General features: G+C 41.5%; 1 protein-coding gene across 1 annotated transcript in view; it reads left to right on the top strand.

Annotated features, from left to right (window-relative positions):
* The first annotated feature begins 240 nt into the window (after positions 1–240).
* Positions 241–25,470, top strand: part of SLC7A11 (solute carrier family 7 member 11) — a 361,100-nt gene continuing 335,870 nt past the window's right edge. The window contains 1 exon segment of the mRNA XM_040330993.1: positions 241–994. Within this exon segment, the coding sequence (XP_040186927.1) occupies positions 718–994 (277 nt within the window). The 5' untranslated portion in view covers positions 241–717.

Here is a 25,470-nt window from a genome sequence, read left to right as displayed (position 1 = left end):
GTATGAATCCGGCCTCAAGGTTTGATAAACGTACACCCTAAAAAGAAAAAGAAATACCACAACTGAAATAATGTCAAATTTCTGACGGGATATACAGTCAGCTGTTTCTGCCAACTTCTTCGCGTATGGAAAAGCCATAAGCGTTTTTTTTTTTTTTCCTTACGTCTACGTCTGTGTGTTTGCACAGTCACAGTGAACACAGATATCGTTCACTAGACAGACTGTAGGTAAAAGAAAGCAAAAACACATTTCATATTCCTGTCGCTTGCATGAATAGTCTGTGTTCTTTAACAAGGCATTTCTGCAAGTCACAATGATCGGCTTAAAAGACGAGAGTTCCTGTTACTCCTCCAGATTTTGTGTTAGAAGATCAAGTTTTGCTCGTGCAACACCCTGCTTCACAGGAATTAGTGCTGAGTAAAGCAAAGGGATCTCTGTGGCTGATGCAAACCTGAAGAATTTACATCATCATTCAGCACTAGTAAACTAGTGTGCAGCAATCTAAGGCATCAGTCTCATGCGGAAGTTGACTTGGTCTCCAGTGATAGGACAGCTAAGGCAGGTGAATAAACAGGTGTTACCAAAAAAAAAAAGGAGCAACAGCTTGTAGAATTAGTTGTGAAAAAGTTTGCCACCAGAAGCATCCAGCACTGGGTACTACCTGCATCGCACTTTGAGTTTTTACATTGAGATTCCATTGTTCTTTTTTTATTCATCATGTATAAGAGATCTGCTTCTGCTGATGTCCCTATGATAACTTCCAAAGGCAGCTATCCCACCAAGGAATCAGAAGGCATGTTATCCTCAATTAACAACAAACAGGAGAAAGTGGTGCTTAAAAAGAAAGTAACTTTGTTAAGAGGGATCTCACTCATAATTGGAACTATAATTGGAGCAGGGATTTTTATATCTCCCAAAGGAATACTACAAAATACCGGCAGCATAGGAATGTCTTTAATTGTATGGGCAGCGTGTGGTATCTTGTCGCTCTTTGGTGAGTATCAGCCAGGAATATTTATACTGCACATGTGCAATTTCACAGATGCCATCTGAACACTAATCTTAACTGGTTTTATAGCTGTAGGATGCTTTTCGACACATAAAACGTCCAGGATGTGCAGTGACAATTTCTTTGTGACTTGAAACAAATATATTAACCTGTTTGCTTTTAAGTGTTATTTATATTATTAGTTTACTTTACATTATTATTATTATTGTGTTTCAATATTCAACAACTCATGTGCAGTTGCTTATGCATTTTAGTCAATACAGCAAACAATGATTTTTTTTTTTTTTTATCTTTTCCTTATAGATTCAGCTGTTCTTGGCATGAGTATAGGGGGTGTGTTTGTCACCGTTGAGTTTAACTTTTACTGCTTTAACTTGTTCTTTGCCAACTTCTCTTAGCGTGAAAAAAAAATCATATAGATAGATATCTATAGAATTATATAGATATCTATAGAATAATATATATAAATATATCTATCTATAGATATATATATATATATAGATAGATATAAAGATATATATATCACCAAGCAGTTAGAAATAAAAGAAAAGGGAATTTTACTAAGACTGGAACTGTGGAGCAGCAGAATCTGGAGCAGCTGATAGTCTGTAACACATGTGCATGGCAACCAATCATCTTCTAGCTTTTTTTTTATTTCAAAGCCTAACTGGACAAGCCAAAGCTAGAAGCTGATTGGATACTATGTACAGCTGCTTCAGAGAATGTCTGCTCCAGTTTTAGTTAATCCCTCTCACCCCCCAATAGTTCACTGTGCAAAATAAATGTTCATTGAGCTTAGTCAATAAGAAGACGCTGTGCTCACTTTAACCATTTATGTGCTAGCAAATGTTCATTTTTTTCTCTTATACATAATTGGGTATTCAAAGTGAAAATAGGTTGGCCTTATATATTAAAATGGTGTGATAAAGGGGTAGTGGCGCTGCCTAAGGGTGGTCACTGAAAATCCAATCGTCAATGTGTTAAACCCTAAATTCCGTATAAGGTGAATGTGTATAGAAGAATTTGTCGGACACCTCTGTTCGGTGGGCTCATATGAAAGGGGCCCCTGGAGTAATCTCAGTAGGTGATCCTATTAATGAACTTCAGGGTCCCACCTATGAACTCTGGGTCTGTGTCACTTAATAATGTATTGAATATCTCCGTGATAGATAGTGGTAATTTGGCCTTATATATTGCCAATCATTTCACAAAGGGTGCATCCTCTACTCCTTTAATAAATCAGTTCCTATGTCAGCGACCAAAATGGTAAACAATGCTTGTTAATTATTTAAAGTGGAATTCCAGAATTAACCATAACTACTCCTAAAACTACCCCTTACAACTTCTTAATACTTATGCTTGCTAATCTGTATTAGAAAGATCTGCATACTTATCAATTTTAAGCTCATTCCATTCTGATCATGTGATCTCCCTTGTGTCTGCCAGTGGTGCTGCAGGGGAGAAGAAAGAGAGAGTTTCAACAATGGCTAGTAAATGGCCCATCTATTGTCAATGCTTCATCTTCTCCCCTGCAGCCACACTGGCTGACACAGGGGAGTGGGATCACGTGACCGGACCAGAGCAAGCTGAAAATAGCTAAGTATTAGTAGTTAAAGTCATGCCCAAAGTCACACTTTAAAACCTTTTTGTCAATGTATGTTATACTATAGCCCATTCACATGTGTGCATTGTGGCAATTAGGGTTGCACTTAGTATTAGTATCGGTATTGGTGCTGATAACGAGCATTTGCATGATTACTTGTACTCCTGCAAATGCTCCGATGCTTAATCCCATACCTGTTGTACCGGGTCTGGCGACCTCACCATAGCAGGGGGGGCCGGGCAGCCTCACAGATGATCAGTGTGGTGAGGGCAGCGACAGGCACCAATTTCTCTGTATAGCTTTCAATAAAGCAGCTGACAGCAGCTTCTGCTACTCTCCCTCCCACGGCTGTCAGCTGCTTTTATGAAAGCTATATAGGGAGATTGATGCTTGTAACTTTTTTTGTGATCGTTCCTCTGCAATAAAAAATGTTTGGACGTTTTTTTAAACGATCCTCGGTGTGCTGGCGAATATATCTACATGGTGCCTGTAACTGTCGCCACCGCTGCACCAGTCACCCGACTGTCCACTGTGTCCTCCTCCGGCTCCTGGTGTCCTCGTTTGGGTCCTCCTTCAGCTCCTTGGGTCCTCCTTGGGCTTCCGGTGTCCTCCGGCTCCCTGAGTCTTCCATGTGCTCCTCTGGCTCTCCTGGTCCTCCTTTGGCCCCCCCTTATCCCAGATCTGTCAGGATGGAGAGTGGAGGAAGGAGACGGTATATATGCAATTTACCAGCTCCTTCCTATACTGAATGCACAGAGCCAGAGATCATTGAGCCCGTCCATTCATAATTGAGCATCGTAAACTGTTTACAATGCTTCAGTTTATGAATGAACATGAACCTCTGTCTCTTGTGCATTCATCTTCATTGCAGCTGAGGCTGCATAGAAAGGGACTGGGGCATCTGTGTCCTCAGTCCCTTTCCCTGTCTCAAAAGGGAGATGTCAGGTGTCTGTTTAGATGTAATGGAATAGACAATATAATTGAAATGTAAATGTAAAAGCTACATACAAATCATTGCAGAGATACATGTATATAATGTATAATATAATTTTCATAAAAATACACTGTGGTTGTCCTTTAAAGAAATTCTTTAAAAATCAAAAGAATGCTGCAATTTACTGATTGGACATATAACATATTATATCTCTTTGCTGTCAGTGTATGAACTAATGTTACAAGTGTTCTTGCACAGATCAAGTCAGACTGCACACAAATCATATAAAACTAATAGTCTGATCTTGGCAAAAGTCTGAGACTTTAAAACAAAGATGCCAAAACCAATACATTTACCACTGTTCATTACTTGGCGATAGCAAGAGGAAATTCAAAATTGATCTCTGCAGTGTTTCAATGTGCTCTATGATCTTGTTTTACATATTATAGATGTGTTTGTTTCAATGAAGATTGAAGGGAATATGACACAAAACAACCAATTGAAAAGCTTCAAATAAAAATGTCAATCCTCCAATTCATGGGCTTCAGGCACTGGTGTTTTTTTTTTTTTTGTATGAAGCTGGATAAATGTTGTTTCACTATCCTGTAATTTGTATGTGGTCAAACAATAGATTAACAGCTTACATCTGGGCTTTCTGAAATGAGGAGGGATGAGGTATTTTTTCAGTCTGAACACAGGTTCAGACCAAATGTTGCATTTTCTGGCATTCTTCCGAGCGCCAACGTTTCAGTCCAGGAATGAATAAAGGTTATATATAGTAGACATGTTTTTCTCCCTCTACTATGTATAACAACTTCATTCTCCCACTGTCAAGGTTGTTAAGAAAGTGGTCAGTGTCAACAACCAGTAACATCACTGTGAACCAATGGTATATGGTATTCCCCATGAGTAAGCTCCAGTGGATGGAGTGAAACGTGTTGGGGGCATGTCCTGGCGGGGGTCCAGGCTGAGACTGCCACTGTTCTACGCACGGCAGGTCGTGTTCTGATATGCGGCTTCTGGGATATTCTGTTCTTATAAACCAGCAACATCACTGACCCATTCATCTACTGACCAGGAATCCCCAGCTATGTACAGAAATATGCCAGGGAGGAAAAAAACTGTATGGCTCTTCTGGTATGAATTTTAGGGGGGACCCCACAACAAAGGATGTTTGAGTAAGGTATGGTTTTAAGGGGGAAACCCATGCAAAAATTAGAAGGGTCAGGATGAAACCTATATTAATACATTTTAGCTGAATATATCAATAGAAGAGACACTCTACTAAGAAATTCCTTTTAGTATCTTTTCCAACAAGTAATAAAGCTAACATGCACATTTTACATTTTACGGTACTATAGATGATCTAATGTGTTAACATTTAACACATCCTAAAATATATGTACCAATTATCACATTAAAAATCTAAATTCTATAAATGGCTATGTGATGTCTCTGTAAGCACTAAAGTAAGATGAAAGATGTCGTGGGGGGGGGGGGGGGGGGGGTAGACTGAAATGTAATGCAGTCCATATATGCAACAATTTCTTAACGGATCGATCCTAGTTTGAATAGCCATCCCATTTGAACAGACTTAGATCTTGTGTACCAAGTTTGTTAGTCAGCATTCATACAGTATGTCAAATATTTTCAACAGATTTCTCTTAGATATCTATCAAAATAAAAAAAAATGTGGCCAACAATGCTAGAATAAACCTTTGTGAGATCAAAAGTGCATTCTTGGTTATTAAAATGGATTTATCATTTATAGAAACTAACTTCCAAAATACATAAAAAAAAAAAGATTATTGATATTTACTGCCACAGTGGTTCAATTGCATTCTGGTAAAATAGCAATATAGTCAATCAATTTTTGTCAATCTTGGTTGTTAAAATTAATGATTTTTCACCTCTTTGATAAAATGGTCAAACCTGCAATCTATTGGCTGATTTGACTATATGGGCATCATATGTTTACTTCCAAAGTTTATCTAAGCCCAGGTTCACACTGGGCTGCGGGAATGAAGCCGTGCAAGTTCAGCTGAACTCGCACAATTTCACTCCTGCTTGTCAGTCCCGATTTCGGCTGCGATTACAGAGACATCTGTGCAAGTTTCTGTACATTTCAAACCATACTTTAGAGTATGCTGACAATGCTGTCCCAGGAGACTGGGGGTCTCCTGGGAGTGCAGGGGTAGACTTTATAATTAAAGGGGGCTGTGTACTGTGCAGGGAAAGGGGTCCGTGTGCTGTGCAGGGGGTCCGTGTGCTGTGCAGGGGGTCCGTGTGCTGTGCAGGGGTCAATGTGTTGTGCAGGGGTCCATGTGCTGTGCAGGGGTCCATGTGCTGTGCAGGGGTCCATGTGCTGTGCAGGGGTCCGTGTGCTGTGCAGGGGTCCGTGTGCTGTGCAGGGGTCCGTGTTTTGTGCATGGGGTAAGTGTGCTGTGCAGGGGGCCTGGAAAGTTTTTTTACCTGAAACTTCCCTCTTAAAATTAGGGTGCGTGTTATATGCCTGTGCGTGTTATACGCCGATAAATACGGTAGTTTATTTTTATTTTTTTAGATGTTGCAATGAAATATGTCTCGTAATATGTATGCGCCCTTACTTGACTTTCTGTTATAAACATATCCTAAATTGGACTACTCAGGGATTCCAGGGGGGCAGTAAAGTCACTCAAATATGGCTTGCAAGCAATCGTTGGTGCCTTCTAATGCCGCGTATACACGGTCGTAATTTCCAACAACAAATGTTCGATGTGAGCTTGTTGTCGGAAAAGCTGACCGTGTATAGGCTCCATCAGACATTTTCTGTTGGAATTTCCGACAACAAATGTTTGAGAGCTGGTTCTCCATTTTTACGACAACAAAAGTTCTTGTCGGAAATTCTGATCGTCTGTAGCCAATTTTGACGCACAAAAATCCTACGCATGTTCGGAATCAATTTGACGCATGCTCGGAATCATTGAACTTCATTTTTTTCGGCTCATCGTAGTGTTGTACGTGATTGCGTTCTTGATGTTCGGAATTTCCGACAACATTTGTGTGACTGTGTGTATGCAAGACAAGTTAGTTCGTGTGTACGCGGCATTATACTTTAAATGGTTAGCTTCACTAGATATTGCTAAACACAAGTGCACTTTAAATGTGTATTACTATACGATCAAAAGGGGCTGAATGGAGCTTGATTTTCAATTTAAAGCCTTAACTTATGCTCACAACTTAGCCCCTCGATCCCCTCACAGATCTCAAACTTACTGAATGACATATCGGTATGGAAGTCACACCACTTCCTCAAATTCAATCTTTCTAAAACTAAGCTTGCTAAATTCCCCCCCCATGACTTTACCATTAAGATCAAGAACACAACCATTGGTCCCTCCACACATGCCAGGGTGCTGGGTGTAATCCTTGACTCTGACCTCTCCCTCAGCCCCCACATCCAATCACTGGCTAAATCCTGCCATCTTAACCTCCGCAACATCTCCAGAATTCGACCCTTCCTGACTAATGACACCACAAAGCAACTTATTCCCTCCTTGATTATTTCCCGCCTTGACTACTGCAACTCTCTCCTTAATGGCCTGCCCTTACGCAGGCTATCCCCCCTTCAGTCTATTATGAATTCTACTGCTAGACTAATACACCTCACTAACCGATCTGTGACTGCTGCTCCTCTCTGCCAATCCCTTCACTGGCTTCCCCTACTCCACCGTATAAAATTCTAAATTCTAACCACAACATACAAGGCCATTCACAACATTTCCCCATCTACATCACCAACCTCATCTGCAGATACCACCCAAATCATCCCCTCCGCTCCTCCTAGGACCTCCTGCTCTCTAGCTCCCTTGTTACCTCCTCTCATGCTCGCCTTCAGGACTTCTCCAGAGCCTCTCCCATTCTCTGGAACTCCCTTCCCCCGGTATGTCCGATCAGCCCCTAACCTCTCCACCTTTAGGAGATCCCTGAAAAGCCTATCCCACACCCACATAAACAACTGTCTCTGAGCCACCCCCAATCAAATCATTCTCTGCAGCTATTACCTTTTGTACCACCACCCCCTCCCTTTAGAAAGTAAGCTCTACACGCAGGGCCCTCCTGTACCTTCTGTATTAAACTGTACTGTAATTGTGCTGTCCCATCCTCTACATTGTAAAGTGTTGTGTAAACTGTTGGCGCTCTATAAATCATGTATAATAACAATAATAAATTAAGAATAATAAACAGCCTGGAATAAGCAAATTCTCCAGATCTGAAGACTGTAACAAAGTGCAAAACTCACACCATTCAATGCAGACCATGGGATGTTACGTTGCCAATAATCCATGCCCGTGGTCCATTCTTTAGCAGTTTGCACATTCCAATTCTGCCCTTAGAAGTTCAATATCATATTTTCATAATCAGTAATGCAAAAAGGCAGAACTGCTTATTAACAATTACACTCAAAATGTTCTGTCTGAGGTGTTATATTAAGACTACCACCTGCCAGAATTTCACAAAGAACATTGATTTTACATGACTCTGTAAAGGATTTTACACTTTAATATACACTTGGATTCATGCTTTGAACCCCTAGGTGTAACAACAAAACAATGCCACCATCTGTGCAATTAAATAGGAGCTACAGTCTTTTTAATGTTTCAGATATATATGTGAAAGAGATCAGCCCTATCAATCTGTGTAAATGTACTAAAACCTTTGTTTGTATGTATAATGATCTGTGTTTGTGGGGGCAGTCTTTTTGATCTTTTTATCTAACTGCTAAACGCAACGCAGTCTCTACTGGAATGATTGATAGCTGCATACCATTTGACCTAGGCTCCCTAGGGTAGGAAATGGGAACAGCTCTTTTTTTTTTAATCATGAGTTTTGTATTTTCTTCAAGAAAGAGGTATTTTTGTTTTGGCATGTGCCTGATTTATTGTGAATGTATAATAAATGTATTTTAGGTTCATCACCCAAGACCTCTAACTTGTCATCACACCCAAAAAGCCCACCACATGGACAGTTTGGCTAGGTAGGCATTTTAGAAATGTTATTGACCAAGATAAACTAACTGATAGTTACATAGTTAGGTAAGGTTGAATAAAGTCACCTGTGTGTGTATTATGTCTCTACCACTTCCCATATTCCTGCATATTGTGTTCTCTAAGGCCTCGTACACACGATAGGTTAAACAGAGGACAACGGTCTAATGGATTGTTTTCATTGGTCAGAACCGATCGTGTGTGGGCCCCATAGGTTATTTAACCATCGCTTAAAAAAAAGCCAACTTGCTTTAAACTTAACCGATGGATTCCTAACCGATGGGAAAAAAACATTCGTTAGTAGGAACAATCATCGGTTAAAAATTCACGCATGCTCAGAATCAAGTCGACGCATGCTTGGAAGCATTGAACTTTGTTTTTTTCAGCACGTCGTTGTGTTTTACATCACTGCGTTCTGACTTGATCGTTTTTATTAACCGATGGTGTGTAGGCGCGACGGACCATCAGTCAGCTTCATCGGTTAACCGATGAAAACGGTCTATCGGTCCGTTCTCATCGGATGGACTGATCGTGTGTACGCGGCATAAGATTCTCATCTGATTGTGGAAGGGAGTCCCAAATTCTTACTGCTCTAACTTTAAAGAACCCCCTATGCAGTCTACAGTTAAGCCACTTATTGTCACTCTCCAATGAGTGGCCACATGTCTTCCTAAGCGACCTGAGACTGAATAGTTTTCTCCCTATGCTAGAATCACCATTTGGATATATATTTATACATTGTCATCATGTCTCCGTTCAAATGTCTTCAAGGAAAATATGTTTAATCTCTGTATCTGTGCCTCATAGTTGAGATCCTCCAGCCCCCTTGTTAGCTTTTTTGCCCTTCTCTGGACCCTTTGCAGTTGCAGCATATCCTTCCTGAGGACTGGTGAACAGAACTGGATGGCATGAGTAAATACTGTGCCTTTTTTAATGCATGTTAATATTCTGCTAGCCTTGTTTTCTGCATCTTGTCATTGCATGCTATTGCTTAGTCTGTCATCTACTAGGACCCCCAAATCCTTTTCCATCCTTGATTCACCCAGGGGTTCTCCCCTAGCATGTACTGTATCTTGCATTCATATGTTTATACTTTCCCACATTAAGCCTCATTTGGCATTCAGTTGCCCATCTCTCTATTCATTTAAGGTCTTCTTGTAAAGTTGCTACTGTATATCCTGTTGTGAGGTTATTACTCCGCTTAGCTTTATATCATCACCATAAAATGAGATTGATCTATTTATACCAAACTCAATGTTGTTTATGAACAAGTTAAACAGAATAGCTCCCAGGACAGAGCTTGGGGTACCCCAATTACAACTCTAGGCCATTCAGAGGTCCATTTATCACCAAACTTTGGACGCATTCCTGTAATCAGTTTTCTATCCAGGTACATAAACGTTTGTCAATGCCAACAGACCTCAATTTGTCAAATAAACAAAATGGATGGAGTGCTAGGTGTCATTACTTAACCATCACACAGATATCAAAAAAATAAAATATCAATATAGCGCCATAATATTAAAGTGCAATATTAACCACTTCAGCCCCGGAAGAATTTATATTATATACAAGTAAAATGCTTAAAAAAACAGAACAACAGATATCTAATCAGTATAAAAAGTGTTTCAAATGTACATAAGTGTATGTACAAAAGGTAAGGAAGAAAGTCCAGGTACAAGGGATAAGACAATAGTGATAATAATGATAAGTCCAGGGGTTTACAGATACATTCTCAGGGCTGCCATCGGGGGGGAACAGAAACTGTGTTCCAATTCTGTAGAAAAAGACAAGGGAATAGGCGCTTCTGGGTGTAGATGTTTTAAAAAAATTTAATGGCACAGTAATTAACACAGGCAACTCACATTTGCGAGGTAAAAAGAAGGCATTAAGTGGGTCCCAAACATGGGGTAGATCATCAGTTCGTCAGTCCATTCCTGGTCCTGCTGGGTCGCTCTGCTGCTAGAAGTTGATATACACCGCTGATGGATGGAGAAAGGCTGGCCGCTGTGGAGGAGCTTCAGAGCAAGGCTTGGAGCGATGTTGGTGTAGGCAGGCAAGGAGTGATGATGTCACTGGCAGGCAATGCGTTTCGTGAGCATACAGAATGACATGCGAGTTGACATGTCAAATCGGCGGCATTTGCCGGAAGTGACACCGTCCTAATCAGTGTTGCGCCACATCTGCGGCACTGCATGTATTTCAAAAAGACGTTTCTGTACTACTTTTTGTCATTTCGGCCCACGATTTACATTAACAGAAACCTGCACAGATGTCTCTGAAATTGTGGCCGAGATCGAGACTGACAGGCAGGAGTGAAATCATGCGAGTTCAGCTGATCTGCACAGTTGTTAATGTAAATCGTGGGCCGAAATCACAAAAAGTAGTACAGAAACTACTTTTTGAAATCCATGCAGCACCGCAGATGTGGTGCAACACCGATTAGGATGGTGTCATTTCCGGCAAACGCCGCTGATTTGACATGTCAAATTGCATGTCAAATTGTACCAGTGTGAACCAAGGCTAAAGGTTTATGTTTTTACCACTATATTCATGGGATTTTATTGATTGATACAGCAGTTTTTTTTTTCTTAAGCAGTTTGGTTAAGAAAGGTTGAATTATGTGCTGAGCCTCTACTACCTTCAGTGTATGGTCTTCTAAAGGGATGGGTACCATATTTAAAATCAAATGGCAACCCTTCCCCAACCTATAACTAGACTTTGCAGCAAGGAGCCCATGAAGGGGCAATACCCATCACAAACATGGGTACCAGATACCTTAGAAGCTAGAAGGAGTGCATCTTCCAAAGTGTCATCCAAGAAAACATAATATTTCTATAGGTCATCCTGCCAAAATGTTAGCATATTATTGGGTTTGAACCTATTCAGAGGAGATCCAAATTTGGCTAAGACACAGTAGCATCAGTTGTGGGCACTGACCCAGTAAGAGGTCCACTTGATTCCACAATGCAGTTATGCAGATCTATGACATATCCAAAGGGAAAAGCAAAGACTGAAGTGGTAGAGCATATAAGTCATGCTTCAGTCTGTGGGAGACCAGAGTTCAAGACCTGTCAGGCTCAGCTTCCAACAGTATGTAAGGTTGTGGTGGAACAGTAGACTGTAGTCCAACCATACTAGGTCCCATGTCTTTCAACATTGGAAGGGTACCTTGCAAGAGGGAGGGGCTTGGCTGCCAAACTTTCCTACCACAAAAATCACTTTGAATGTTGGAGTCTTCAAGAGGGAATCTGGAAGCTGCCGTTAGATTAAGGGGTCCCTAGATACCCGCCTCCCACCAAGGTGAATGAGTACAAGGTACATTAGTACCTGTTACTACCCCCCCCCCCCCCCCAAAAAAAAAAAACCTCATCTCGGACCCCAGCCATGTTGAGAAAGAACATTTTAGACAGGAAAGTTAAGGATTATCTCAGAGGTCCCTATTACAGGCATTTATAGCATAGGGAATTCTGTCCCCACTATCTAACATGCATACATACACATACTAGAGAACATTTGGACAAGAGTCAGTTAAGCTACCAGCGTGTCTTTGGAGTATGGGAGGCAACCAGAGTAAACCCATGCAAACACAGGGAGAATATGAAAACTCTGCAGTAGAAATACTAAACACTAATCTATTGTTCCTCCACAGTTTTCTTTTAATCTGATAACTTTCGAAACAGACTGATATGGTCATCAGGCAATCAGTCCTTTCTACTTCGTAACTGACAATGTGTGCTGACTAGGGTTGAGCGAACCCGAACTGTAAAGTTCGGGTTCGGTACGGACTTTGGACCCGGACCCGAACCCGGACCCGAACCCGAATAATTGAAAAAAGTTTGGGTCCGGGATCGGAGTTCGGGAAAAAAAAAATGTGCGGAGGTCCCCGCAAATTCAATAACCAGACCCTTTAGGTCTGGTATGGATATTATGGGGAACCCCGCCGTCAATTAAAAAAAAATGACGTGCGGTTCCCCCTAAATATCCATAACCAGACCCATTATCCGAGCACGTTGACCTGGCCGGCTGCAGAAAAGAGGGGGGGACAGAGTGCGGCCCCCCCCTCTCCTGAACCGCACCAGGCCACATGCCCTCAACATGGGGAGGATGTCCCCATGTTGATGGGGACAAGGGTCTCATCCCCACAACCCTTGCCCGGTGGTTGTGGGGGTCTGCGGGCGGGAGGTTTATCAGAATCTGGAAGACCCCTTTAACAAAGGGGACCCCCAGATCCTGACCCCCCCCCCCTGTGTGAAATGGTAATGGGGTACACTGTACCTCTACCATTTCACGAAGGAAGTGAAAAGTATTGTAAAAAAAACACACTGACACCGTAGAATAAAGTCCTTTATTAATAAAAAAAAAATCCACTCGTTCCCGGCTTCCAGCGTTGTCCTGATCCTGCGAGGGCTGATCTCCCGCGATGAGAAGATCCTGCGACGGCCGGGTGTTCTCCGATCCAGCGCTGAGAAGATCCATCCGGAGCGCAGCATCCCCGACCTCCTCATCGCCGGACACAGCCCAGCGGAATGACGCGCTGGGGCTGTGTGACATTACTTATATAGAGGAGGCAGGGGCACCCGTCACGTGACCCCGCCCCCTCTGACGTACCCTCTGCTACGTCACTGGCGAAGCCCGGCTTCCCTCTTTTTGGGCTTCCCCAGTGACGTAGCAGAGGGTACGTCAGAGGGGGTGTGGTCACGTGACGGGTGCCCCTGCCTCCTCTATATAAGTAATGTCACACAGCCCCAGCGCGTCATCCGGCGATGAGGAGGTCGGGGATGCTGCGCTCCGGATGGATCTTCTCAGCGATGGATCGAAGATGACATGGACGCCGCAGGATCTTCTCATCGTGGGAGATCACCGTCGCAGGATAAGGACAACGCTGGAACCCGGGAACGAGTGGATTTTTCAGTGCTGGAGTTTTTTTTTTTTTTTTTTTAATAAAGGACTTTATTCTACGGTGTCAGTGTGTTTTTTTTACAATACTTTTCACTTCCTTCGTGAAATGGTAGAGGTACAGTGTACCCCATTACCATTTCACACAGGGGGGGGGGTCAGGATCTGGGGGTCCCCTTTGTTAAAGGGGTCTTCCAGATTCTGATAAACCTCCCGCCCGCAGACCCCCACAACCACCGGGCAAGGGTTGTGGGGATGAGACCCTTGTCCCCATCAACATGGGGACATCCTCCCCATGTTGAGGGCATGTGGCCTGGTGCGGTTCAGGAGAGGGGGGGGCGCACTCTGTCCCCCCCTCTTTTCTGCGGCCGGCCAGGTCAACGTGCTCGGATAATGGGTCTGGTTATGGATATTTAGGGGGAACCGCACGTCATTTTTGTTTTAAATTGACGGCGGGGTTCCCCTTAATATCCATACTAGACCTGAAGGGTCTGGTTATGGATATTTACCGGGAACCGCACGTCATTTTTTTTTTTAATTGACGGCGGGGTTCCCCATAATATCCATACCAGACCTAAAGGGTCTGGTTATTGAATTTTGCGGGGACCTCCGCACATTTTTTTTTTCTGAAAGTCCGTGTCCCATTGACTACAATGGGGTTCGGAGTTCGGGTTCGGGTTCCCGAACCCGAACCCGAACTTTTTTTTTAAAGTTCGGGTTCGGACCCGAACCCGAACATCCAGGTGTCCGCTCAACTCTAGTGCTGACAATAACAGAGCAGTTAACAATTAGGTGAAATTTTCTCTGCAATTTTGATGCACGTGTTTAAAACTGCTTAACTGGCCCAATATTGACTTGTGAATTGATATTTCAAAAAGTAACTTGACCCAAAATGTATTTTTGCATTTTGGGAGTACTGTAACAGAGCAAGGTTACTTTCTGTTACCTGAAGCAATTTTGAAAATATATACTTCTATGTAACATACACTAATAGGCCACTAAATGCTCTTCCATCCAACTGCCTATGGTTTTCTCTTTAGTGCCAACACAGATTTTGAAATGTTGGCACATTAGACTATTTTAGGTTATAACTGTATGCATATAGTGAGCCTCTGACATTTCAGTTGCATATACTTACATTCCAATATCCAACAGCAGGGGTAATCAGTGAAGACACTGCATAAGAATTTGCATTCTGTCCTTGCACATCATTTATAACTGTCAGATTTAGATGTGCTTGTGCATGATTGGGTAGGACATCCTGACTTAATCGGTATGTGTAATGTCACTGATCCTATTATCTTATAAATGAAAAGTCAATAAAAAAGAAAATATGCAAAGAAAAGTCTCAAAAGTTTAAACATATTATTTATTTATTTATTTTTATTGTTTGCTTGTTTGCCAATGTATTTATTAGTAAACTATGGCTGCGTTCGCACTGGTAAAGTCATCTGCTCATTTCTTAAGGCAGTTTTACTTGATCTTTAGTTCCTGCAGACTCCCCTATACTACTAGACTGGTCCTTGCCGTCTCTTCTCTCCTGCACTTCAGTAGTCTAAGGTCCTCTAACATCATTAGGACTCATGCAGCGATCGTAACCCTACACTTGACACGACATCAAGGAACTGTCTATTGCTGGAACACAGGGGAGTGCTGTTTTCAGGAGAGGGAGTGTGGGTGAAGGAGGATTAGGTCAATTGCTTTTCATGTAATCGAGAGGGGGGAGTTTGGGAAAGGAGGCACAATAAATGTACCTCCATCCCGGGTTCAAATACTTAAGAATGGAATGTGGGACTTTAAATGAGGCAATTGACTTGTGGAGGAAGAGTGGTTTGCAAACATTATTTGTAACAATAGTATAAAACAGGTAAAAAAGTATTTTCATATATATGCATACACATGCACACATGGAATAAACATAATGGACATATAAGCCTTTGTACACATGATCAGTCCATCCGATGAAAACGGTCTGAAGGACAGGTGTCTTAGGTTAACCGATGAAGCTGACTGATGGTTCGTCACGCCTACACACCATAGGTTAAATAATCTATTGTGTCAGAACGCGGTAACGTAAAACACAACGACGTGCTGAAAAAAACAAAGTTCAATGCTTCCAAGTATGCGTCGACTTGATTCTGAGCATGCGCTCCGATGGTTTTGCATACTAAAGATCAGTTTTGACCTATCGGTTAGTAATCCATCGGTTAAAAATTTTAAAGCAAGTTTGCTTTTTTTTAACCGAAGGTTAACTAACCTATGGCGCCCACACACAAACGGTTTGGACCGATGAAAACGGTCCATCAGACCGTTTTCATCAGTTTAACCTATCGTGTGTCCGAGCCTATATATGTCAGATTGGCCGCACATAAGAGATAGTGAATATTGATAAACTGTAATACAAGGTATTTCCTATTAGCAGGCATTGGTACACCCAAGGCCGACTCACCCTATAGGCTCACTATGCAAGCCGCTTAGGGTCCCCCAAAGCTGCGGAGGGCCCCCCGAATTACTAGAGGCCCTGGTGAGAAGTAATTTTCGGCCCCTCGCCCCACTTCTCAACTCGCTGGCTGCATGGGAGAAGAGGTAAGAAGTCATCCCCCCCTGCTTCTCACTTTAATGTAAGATGTAATTTCCGACAGCAGAACACCCCCTCCCCCCTGCTTCTCAACTTTAATCTTTAGTGTCGGCATTGCTGACCCCCCCATCCACCGGCTTTTATTTTTGCCAACCCCTCCCCCCCACACTTCTTAACGTTGATTTAACGTGACATGTGACATGTCATTTTGCCCAAGGGAAAGGGAGGTCAGGATTGGCACTGGTACACCATATGCAAAAGAGCTGCTATAAGATAGATACACATACACATTAATAGTTCCATACTACTCAATGAATTGTGAATGTATAAAAGATATATATAGGCCAGTGAATAGGTAGTTTAATGTCCACCGTAAGAATAATGTTATTTAACTTTTTTGTATTATGACAGTTTTTACTTCTGCTATCAACATTTATTATATTGCTGTTGTACTTTACTTATATATTTATTTATTTTTTACATTTACCTAAGCGTTTCCTAGGAAACAATCAGGATTTTTTTTCAGAAAAAGAAGACTTTAATTATTGAAGCCTCATTAGTAATCTCTCTGGGAATGTTTTAACGTAGAAAATAATCCACAGTTATCCTCTATTTTCCTTTTATTGCTCCTTACTACTAAATAATTGCTTCTTGTTTGTACCTAAATGTTATATCTACTATGTTATCCCTAATGAAATGCTCTCAAGTGAATCCATGAACAAATTTTAAAGAATTACGTGACAGAAACATTTAGCTGTTGTCTACTTTACAGGAGATAACAATGTGAGATACAAGAGAGTCAATATTAAGGTCTGCATCTTTGGATCTGGAGATAATTGCAGTTTTTTTTTTTATCAAAGAAGCATCATTTTTTTAATCTGAATTTCTATGATTTATGCTTCAAAGATGTTTGTCTCTTCTCTTTGTAAAATAATAAGTGTAGACTAGTTATATATTGAGTAGAAGCCTGACCACACTTGATGTGACATTTGCAAGCATTGTAATCAATTCAGATACTGCATTTGAAAGTCACCATCGATGAGTCAAGTGATTTTGATAAAACTTTTCTTTTATTGTAGATAGAGATCTTGAAAAGGCTGCACAGGATAAGGATTTATACAGCAGACAAAGCAGGGGAACAATTGAGAACTGTTTAGGTTTCTGTTGATCATCCCTAGTATTGGTTCACCACAATCTCTTTAACAGAGATATCTACAGATCCTGCAGTACTTTACAAACAGCTTTTCAAGATCTGTGTTGTAGCGCCGATATACCGTCGTATTTACCCCGATATTCGCCCGCCAGCGGTGCGGTTTTAACCCCCGCTAGCAGCCAAAAAAGGGTTAATACTGCCAGCAATGCGCCTCTGCAGAGGCGCATTGCCGGCGGTATTACCGCGGTTTCCCATTGATTTCAATAGGAAGGAGTGGTAAACACCCGCTCCTATACTGCTCCAAAGATGCTGCTTGCAGGACATTTTTTTTCCTCCTGCCAGTGCATCGCCTCAGTGTAAAAGCCCTTGGGCTTTCACATTGAGAATGCTGGGGCAGGATTATTTCAGACGTTAAATAATGCGCTATTTTTAGCGCTAAAACGCCTAAAATACGCCTCAGTGTAAAAGGGGCCTAACAGTTCAGAATGCAAGTATTGAGTGCACTATGATATCCATTGATTTATAGAGAACAGACAGGAGTTGCTTTACTAAAAGTGTGTAAAATGTGGTGCAGCTCTGCATAGGAACCAATCACCTTCCAGTTTTTTTTTTTCAAAGCTTAATTCAACGAGCTGCAGTTACAAGCTGATTGCCTACCATGCACAGCTAATGATGATGCACTAATGGTCACTGATGAGGCTGCCCTGATGGGCACTGGAGAGGCATCACTGATGGCACTGATGGACACAGATGGGTACTGATGAGAGGGCACTGTTGAGGCTACACTGATAAGGCGGCACTCATATGCTGCACTGATGGACACTAATTGACACTGATGGGGCTGCACCGATAATCAGGGCACTGATAAGCAGTGTCCTGCTTATCAGTGTCAATGTTTGCTTTCACAAGATAGCTGGTTATCAGCTTTCCTTTGCTCACACAGTGACAACGCTGAGGAAAGGAAATGCCGATAAATGGCATTTGTTCACATGGGATCAGCTATGATTGGAAATCCCTCCTGTGACAGAACACCCTATCACTGTGTGTTTTGGAAGGGACTATGGGCTGGCCTCCTGCCCACAGACTATGGTCCAGCAGAGACTGAGAGACTTGGAATGGCATTGGGATCATGTAATGTAATGTAATGCTTCATCCCTTCTCCCCCCCCTCTTGTTGCTGTGTTTAACTGTGTTGGGTCATGGCATGTATACAATGGTCTGGACTGGAGACATCTCTCAGCAGGAAATGTGTAAGGAGGGGCTGCCTGCTCATCATATTCCCTTTACGTTTCAACTGTAGTTTCTGTTTCAATGTACAAGTGTTGAGTTCCCATTGGTTCTTCCTTGTCCCCTACCCCCTCTATGACAAGGCTAAGGGGAGTGTCCCTAACTGTGTTAAAAGTGTATGTTTGGTACTTAATAAAGAGTTGATGCTCTGCATGATTAACCCTCAACACCTGTGTGGCTTATCTCGTGATTGAGGGCTATTATGGCGAATCTGCAGGCTGTGGATGCGTTTGGAGGACAGGAGACACAGGTCTGGCTGATGTGCAAACCTGGGGTATCCAAGATCCGTCACACCTCCCCTGTCACCTTTTTTTCTTGGTGTCTGGAAATCTTGTCAGAAGTGACCCATGCTGATAGCAGAGAGAAATCACACTCATTGCTCAGAATTGAGACAAGTATACACTTTAGAGTGATATTCTGTGTTCATATTTCATGTCTGAGGTTTACATCTACTTTAAGAACTCCAAATACATTTTCTGCTAAACATCTTGTCCTATATTGCTCAGATCTTTTTCTGATTCAGTATATTGTGTTAATAAATTACGTTTTTATAGAGAAGTTGCTACTTTCCATGTTTTTTTGTTTTATTATTATGAATATAGCTTAGTGTGGGTGGTTGTTCAGTTGTAGATAAAGCACTGCTTTTTACTAAATTGTTCTTGTTTTTTCTGATTTAAATGCCACATGTGTTCACTGTTCCACTGCCTTAGTCACTAAATCAGTATTTTGTTTAGTCATTGAACTAGAAATTTGTTTTTAGAGACTCAGTAGTGAGCATTTTATTAGTTGCCCTCTGTTCTGCAGAAATCCATTCCCTAGCAAAACAAGGACATTAGCCTTTAACCTTTTTTAGGAAGTCCATTGTGCAGCAGTTTATTACTAACTGTTAGAACTCACTTTTCTTACCTTTATGTTTAACATCTAAAAGTCAACAAGGATATTTTCAGTAACCCAGTTAACAGTGATTTTATTGATACTAAACCCTTATTTTTGTAAGCATTTTCAGCAGTTGATTTATTCACTTACTGCGCATGCAACTTTATCAATTAATCCCCGAGTGTGTTCCTATGGGTCCCATGGGATCTGCCTTGTATGTAGGGACTAGGCTGTGCCCCTCTACGCTGTGTGCATCAATAATAATGTACAACACTGTAGCCTAGGATAGCAAAGCACTGCCCTGCTCCTCCTTCCTCCTCCCCCTTCCCTTCTCTAAGCTAACAGATTGGCTTTAGGCTGCACTATCCACTGCTTACTCTTTCCTATGAAGACTGGAAGTTCAGAGAAGCAGCCATGAGAGCCAGAGTCAGCATTAATGAAAGTAGTAAACTGCAAGAGCTGGGGTAAAATTTTTACCAAATGCTTACTGGGGAAAGTTTATTCTCCAGGTGAAAGAATCCTCCCTCGAATGACTGGGTGCTAGTCCAGTCCGCAGTCTGAGCATAGTATCCAATGTGAAAGAGATGATGACCGCACTCCAGATTGTAGCAGATTAAAAACGTTATTTCATAAAATCCAATATTAAGATATCATGATACAGACAGACAGCAGCAAGGGTTGATGAGTTTCATGAAAACTTTAAAAAGAAGAAGGTAGGGGGCGCTCACCGACTGAATAACTCTGTAACTAAATGGGTGAACAGTAGGATAATTGATAAAATAAAAACTGATCAATTAATAAAATGTCCAAACAAATCCAAAACATGCAAATCCAGTGCAAAAGTAAACCAAGTGGACAAGTGAAAAAAAGAGGTGAAATAGGCAATCAGTAACCCATATAAGACAGGTGGATAAAAATTCAGTAAATAAATAAATATGAATATATATACTGTATATACGTGCAACTGACAACAATTAATCCACAGCTCCAAACACAGCCAGCCTCCTCACAGCAGCTCACAATAACATAGAGGAGAGAAAGGAGCACTCCATAGTGCAGTAGGTTAAAAAGGGGGGATTTATTAAACATAAAAATCACACTTACAATAAAGCAGAGAATCGTCAGAATTGTAAACATATATGAACTTCCAGTATCGCCCGCGACCGGGAGTGCGTCACCATGGCTTCCAAGTCCTTCACGTGTATCGTGACAGACTACATCACTTTCTCAAAAGGATGGTTATGGTCATGAAAACTTTGCTTAGTCATACAAAAAAGGAAGCCACAGCCCCCACCTATAACTGACCATTGGAAAGCAACATATGTTAGAAAAAAAGCCAAGGATAAATCCAAGGAAAACTCCAAGCTCACTTACAGTCAGGGGTGGACTGACAACTCATGGGGCCCCTGAGCAATAGAAGGTTATGGGCCCCCGGGGCTTACAGATGGCCACCATGCCAGGAGGCAGTGCAGAGGCGGGGCAGCTCAAATCTCGAGATTTTCACATCAAAAGCATGTCGGTTTCGAACATATCAGGGACAGATGTAAAAAAAAACACAGATTTTTACATACTGTCCCTGGTTTTACTGAGCCTGGCAACCCTGATGGGGCCCCCTAGTGGCATGGGGCCCTCAGGCAGTGCTCGAGTGCCTCAATGGTCAGTCCGCCCCTGCTTACATTCCAGCCCACAGACAACCAAATTGACCTGTTGACAGTATGCGTTAAAAACAGGGGGTTAGTCTGCACGCATTTGGTAATAACTGAGCGAAGATTTTAGTGAAATGTGTCAACCCTCGCTGCTGTCTGTCTGTATAATGTCTTGATATTGGCACCTGGCAGAATCGACCCTTAACATAAATAATTGCAGGGACAAGAGGATAACTCTAGTTCAATATCAAAATGTGCAGCTAAAACTAAACTGCCAAAGATTTATAACACAAGTAGGAGGTCCACTAAACTGGCATAAAGTGGATAGAGATGGGCCATAGACTCCCAGGTTAGTTTCGTGCCGGAACTCTTGAACATCGAACAAGTTCAGACCTGAACTGCGAACCCCATTGAAGTCTAAGGGACTCGAATTTGAAAAATCAAAAGTTCCCATTTTGAAGGCTCATATGCAAGTTATTGGCCATAAAAAGGGTACTAGGTTCTGGCTACTGCCCTGGGGAATGTACCAATGTAGAAAAAACTTTTAACTAATTGTTTTTATGCAGTGATTTTAATGATGTATACAGTAAAACTGTAGGGGGGATGGGATCACTACAACATGACACTGCTCCCGATGACAGGGAGCAGTATATCCCTGTCATGTTGCTAGGCAGAACTGGGAAATGCCTTGTTTACCTAGGCATCTCCCCATTGTGCCTCTCCTCACCGCAATCGTGGGCTGCCACCGGTCCCACAAACACAGAGTTTGTGGGACCCGCAGGCACGCTCCCATGCTGCGCGTGGGCGCACACGTGCCCGCTATGTGGGAATTTCAAAGGTACGTATGGGTACGCTTTTTTGCCTGCCCTTGCAATTCTGCTGCCGTAAATCGGTATGCGGCGGTCGGCATGAGGTTGAAGTGTGTTTTGTCTTATCTTTCCCCCTTTCTCTTTAGGTGGTAACTTTCAATACCTTACTTTTCTTGTTTGACTCATTGTTATTGTTTGTGGCCTATTCACATTGCAAACTAAACTAATCCATGTACATTCTGTGCTCCCTCTGCTACAGTTTTCTCCTCTGACTTATTGAACAGCTGCTCGCTAGGCACCCAATAAAATTGTCCATTTATATTTTCTTTTCTTTTGCCCTTTGTTGAACTATTTCCTTGTCTAGAATTCTTACCATTGCTGTAACTGTCAAATTTTCCAACAATCAATACCTTTCTGTACAACTTTCACTGTATATACTTTCTGTATTTCATTGGAATGATAAACAGCATTCTTTGAGGAAAGAGAAGAAAATATCTCTACAGGTTTTGCATACTTAGTCTGAATAAAAATGCTACAGTTTTTTTTAGGTGATAGGCACGTAACACATTGAAAACCATACGTTTAACTATATATATATATATATATATATATATATATATATTTTTTTTTTTTTTTTTACTAGAACCACTGGGTATGGAGTTCTGCTTGATGTCTAAGTAGATAAAATCACTAATAATAAGTCCCCTGTTTCAATTTAAGGCCAAGTGTGTTCCAAAAGCTGTATCAAATATGTTGGGTAGCTTACAACAAATGGCAATAATCATCGTATAGATGATTATTACAATTTCGATGCAGTACACACATTCAGCTGGCATGAGTGCCTAGATTGATATGTGCGTATGTCTCTGTGCACGGGAGATTGTGTTCACATGTCATCATGCCTGTGGCACCAAATAGGCTATTTAAGTATTGCCAATAATTAGTACTTAGTTGTCCTCAGCTGTATTATTTTGGCATGACCTGTGCCCTTCTTGTTACTGACCCCACTTGTTGTACAAAACCTACTTTGGATTCTGTAACTATGTCTGTTCCACTGATATAAACCTTCACTGGTTATCAACTGTCAGCTCAATCTGGTCTCAATCTGTTGCCTGACCTCCTCCAATGCTGACTATGTTGCCACCAGCACTGCAGATCTTGCAGATTCATGGAAACTTTAGGACCATGTACCACTTACTTTTCCCATGATATATGTTACCTTACTAAGGGCATTTTAGCTGGAGAAGAAAAAGAGGCCACCTTTTAGACCCCATTAGGTACACAACGATAGATATTCTCTATCAGCTTATATGCTTATATATCCTTTTCTTTTTTTTTTGTTTATTTCTTTTGTTTCTTAACACACTGTAGCCTTCCAAGTTTATTATCCAATCGTGACTCCATCAGCTCTGAAGGATGCACTGGAAAGGAAGAAACACCGCCCCACAACAACCTGGCCTGAAAAGTGAATCAACAAGATGGCTTCAGCCTTACTCCACCCTGGCCATGCCCCTGATGCATTTTACCATGGTCATGGGGCGTAATCATGGAGTGTCTCCAGAACTAGACACAGTATTTTAAATGAGGTTCAATTAAAGATCTATAAAAAGGTACCACGCCCTCCTTCGCCCTGCTGGTCTAAATAGTGACATCCTAAATGTAAAAAATCATCTGAAAATAGCCCCCTATTCCTTTTTCACACTGAGGGTGTATGGCAGGCGCTATAGCGTTAAAGATGGCGCCTGCAATCTGCCCTTAAAAAGCTGCTCCATTGTCTCCAGTGTGAAAGCCTGAGGGCTTTCACACTGGAGTGGTGCGCTAGCAGGACGGTAAAAAAAGTCCTGATAGCCGCATCTTTGAAGCGTTGAAGGAGCGGTGTGTATACCGCTCCTCTACCGCTGCTGCCCATTGAAATCAATGGGACAGCGCGGCTATACCGCCCGCAATGCGCTGCTTCCGCCCACCAACCATAGCGTCGGGGGTAAAAATAGTGGCGTTTTACCCCTCAGTGTGAAAGGGGTCTAAATCATTTTTCTCTCTAGTTCTGCCCAATACTATACCTCACATATTGTATTCTTTTGTAAGTGCATCATTTTGCATTTAGAAAGATTTAACTGCAGTTTCCACTGCTTTAACCTATATTTCAGCAATGCCAAATCATATTCTATGTTCCAAAAACCTCCAGGAACATTAGCCCTGTTGTAAAACTTTAAGCCATCAGCAAAAAGACATACTTTGCCCATCAAACTTTCAGTAATATCACTTTCAAACAGAATTAATAGAATAGGACCGTGGCTGCTCTCTGTTCCAAATAAACCCTACTGTATTTACCATACCTCCCAACTTTTTGAGATGAGAATGAGGGACACCTATCAGCAAAAGTATGCAGACATAGGACACACCCCTTAAAAGAGAATCGTACAAAAAACAAGTGTTTTTTTTAGCCACTACTTAACCTTTATATTGGCTTTTAGAATTTACAAATGCAGCCATTTATAAATCAGATGAAAGGTTTAGTGCTGGAAAACACTTTTTGATAGATAAAAAGTGCATTTTATATACAAATAAATAGAATAGTAAAGAGCTTCAGGTTCAGTTGGAGGTTTGGTTCACAATGAACACAACCTATTAGTTTCAAAGACATTGCAAAATAATGTGGCCTTTCACCACCATAGTAATGAACCACCAGGTTCCCAATAGCCATATTGACAATGTATTTTGCTGTGAAAGGAAATCAATTTGTAACTTCTTTTATTTTTTACTTGTTCACGCTATTTCAGGCTGTTTCGATGCTAGATGATTTCCCAGTGAGTTTACATAACCAGCATACTGTAAAACATGGGTGCTCAACCTGTGGCTCTCCAGCTGTTGCAGAACTACAAGTCCCATCGTGCCACTGCCTTTGAGAGTCATGCGTGTAACTGTCTGTGGCTTGCAATGCCTTGTGGGACTTGTAGTTCCGCAACAGCTGGAGGGCCACAGGTTGAGCACCCATGCTGTATAACTAGGACAGCCAACTATTGCAGAGGAAAGAAGCTACCAGAGTTTCCTGGCTTAAATAGTTGAACCAAAAATATTAGTTTTATTTGAATGCCTTTATCATCATTTAATTCTTTTTTTTTTGCTTGCAATGTCCGTTTCAAGCAAGCACAAAAATAAACTGTATGTAACAGAGTTGTTTTAAGCTGAGCTCAAGAAATATATAACAAAGATAACTGTTGTATGTTTTAAAAAAAAGAAAGAATTAGGTTTGATGGGGATTCTGAAAATATATTTTCGGATACCGGTGGGTTCCAGTATTAGTTATTGGAGGGAGGGAGGGTGGATTGGAGGTTTTGCTCAGCCTCTAGGACACAGAAAGTTCCCGTTAGGGGTGTCGGAGAGGTTGATGTACTCCGGTAATCTTATCCTTTAATTGTTCTATGTAATTTGGTCTGGTACACTCATTTAGTTGTATCCTTTATATAACTAATTGTGTGGTAACAATGGACCTAGGAATTCCTTGATATATAGAACTATTCTTTTTCTCTTTCAAATATAAATTATTACTTTGAAATACTATATCCTTTTTGCTTATGTGAACTGCCTTACTTTCACCATATGGTGATGAGCATATGGGATAGTTAGATATAAATGGCAGTTTGTAAGAC

This window comes from Rana temporaria, chromosome 1 (assembly GCF_905171775.1).
Source record: "Rana temporaria chromosome 1, aRanTem1.1, whole genome shotgun sequence".
Classification (NCBI taxonomy): domain Eukaryota; kingdom Metazoa; phylum Chordata; class Amphibia; order Anura; family Ranidae; genus Rana; species Rana temporaria.
This window is presented reverse-complemented; position numbering and strand designations above follow the sequence as displayed.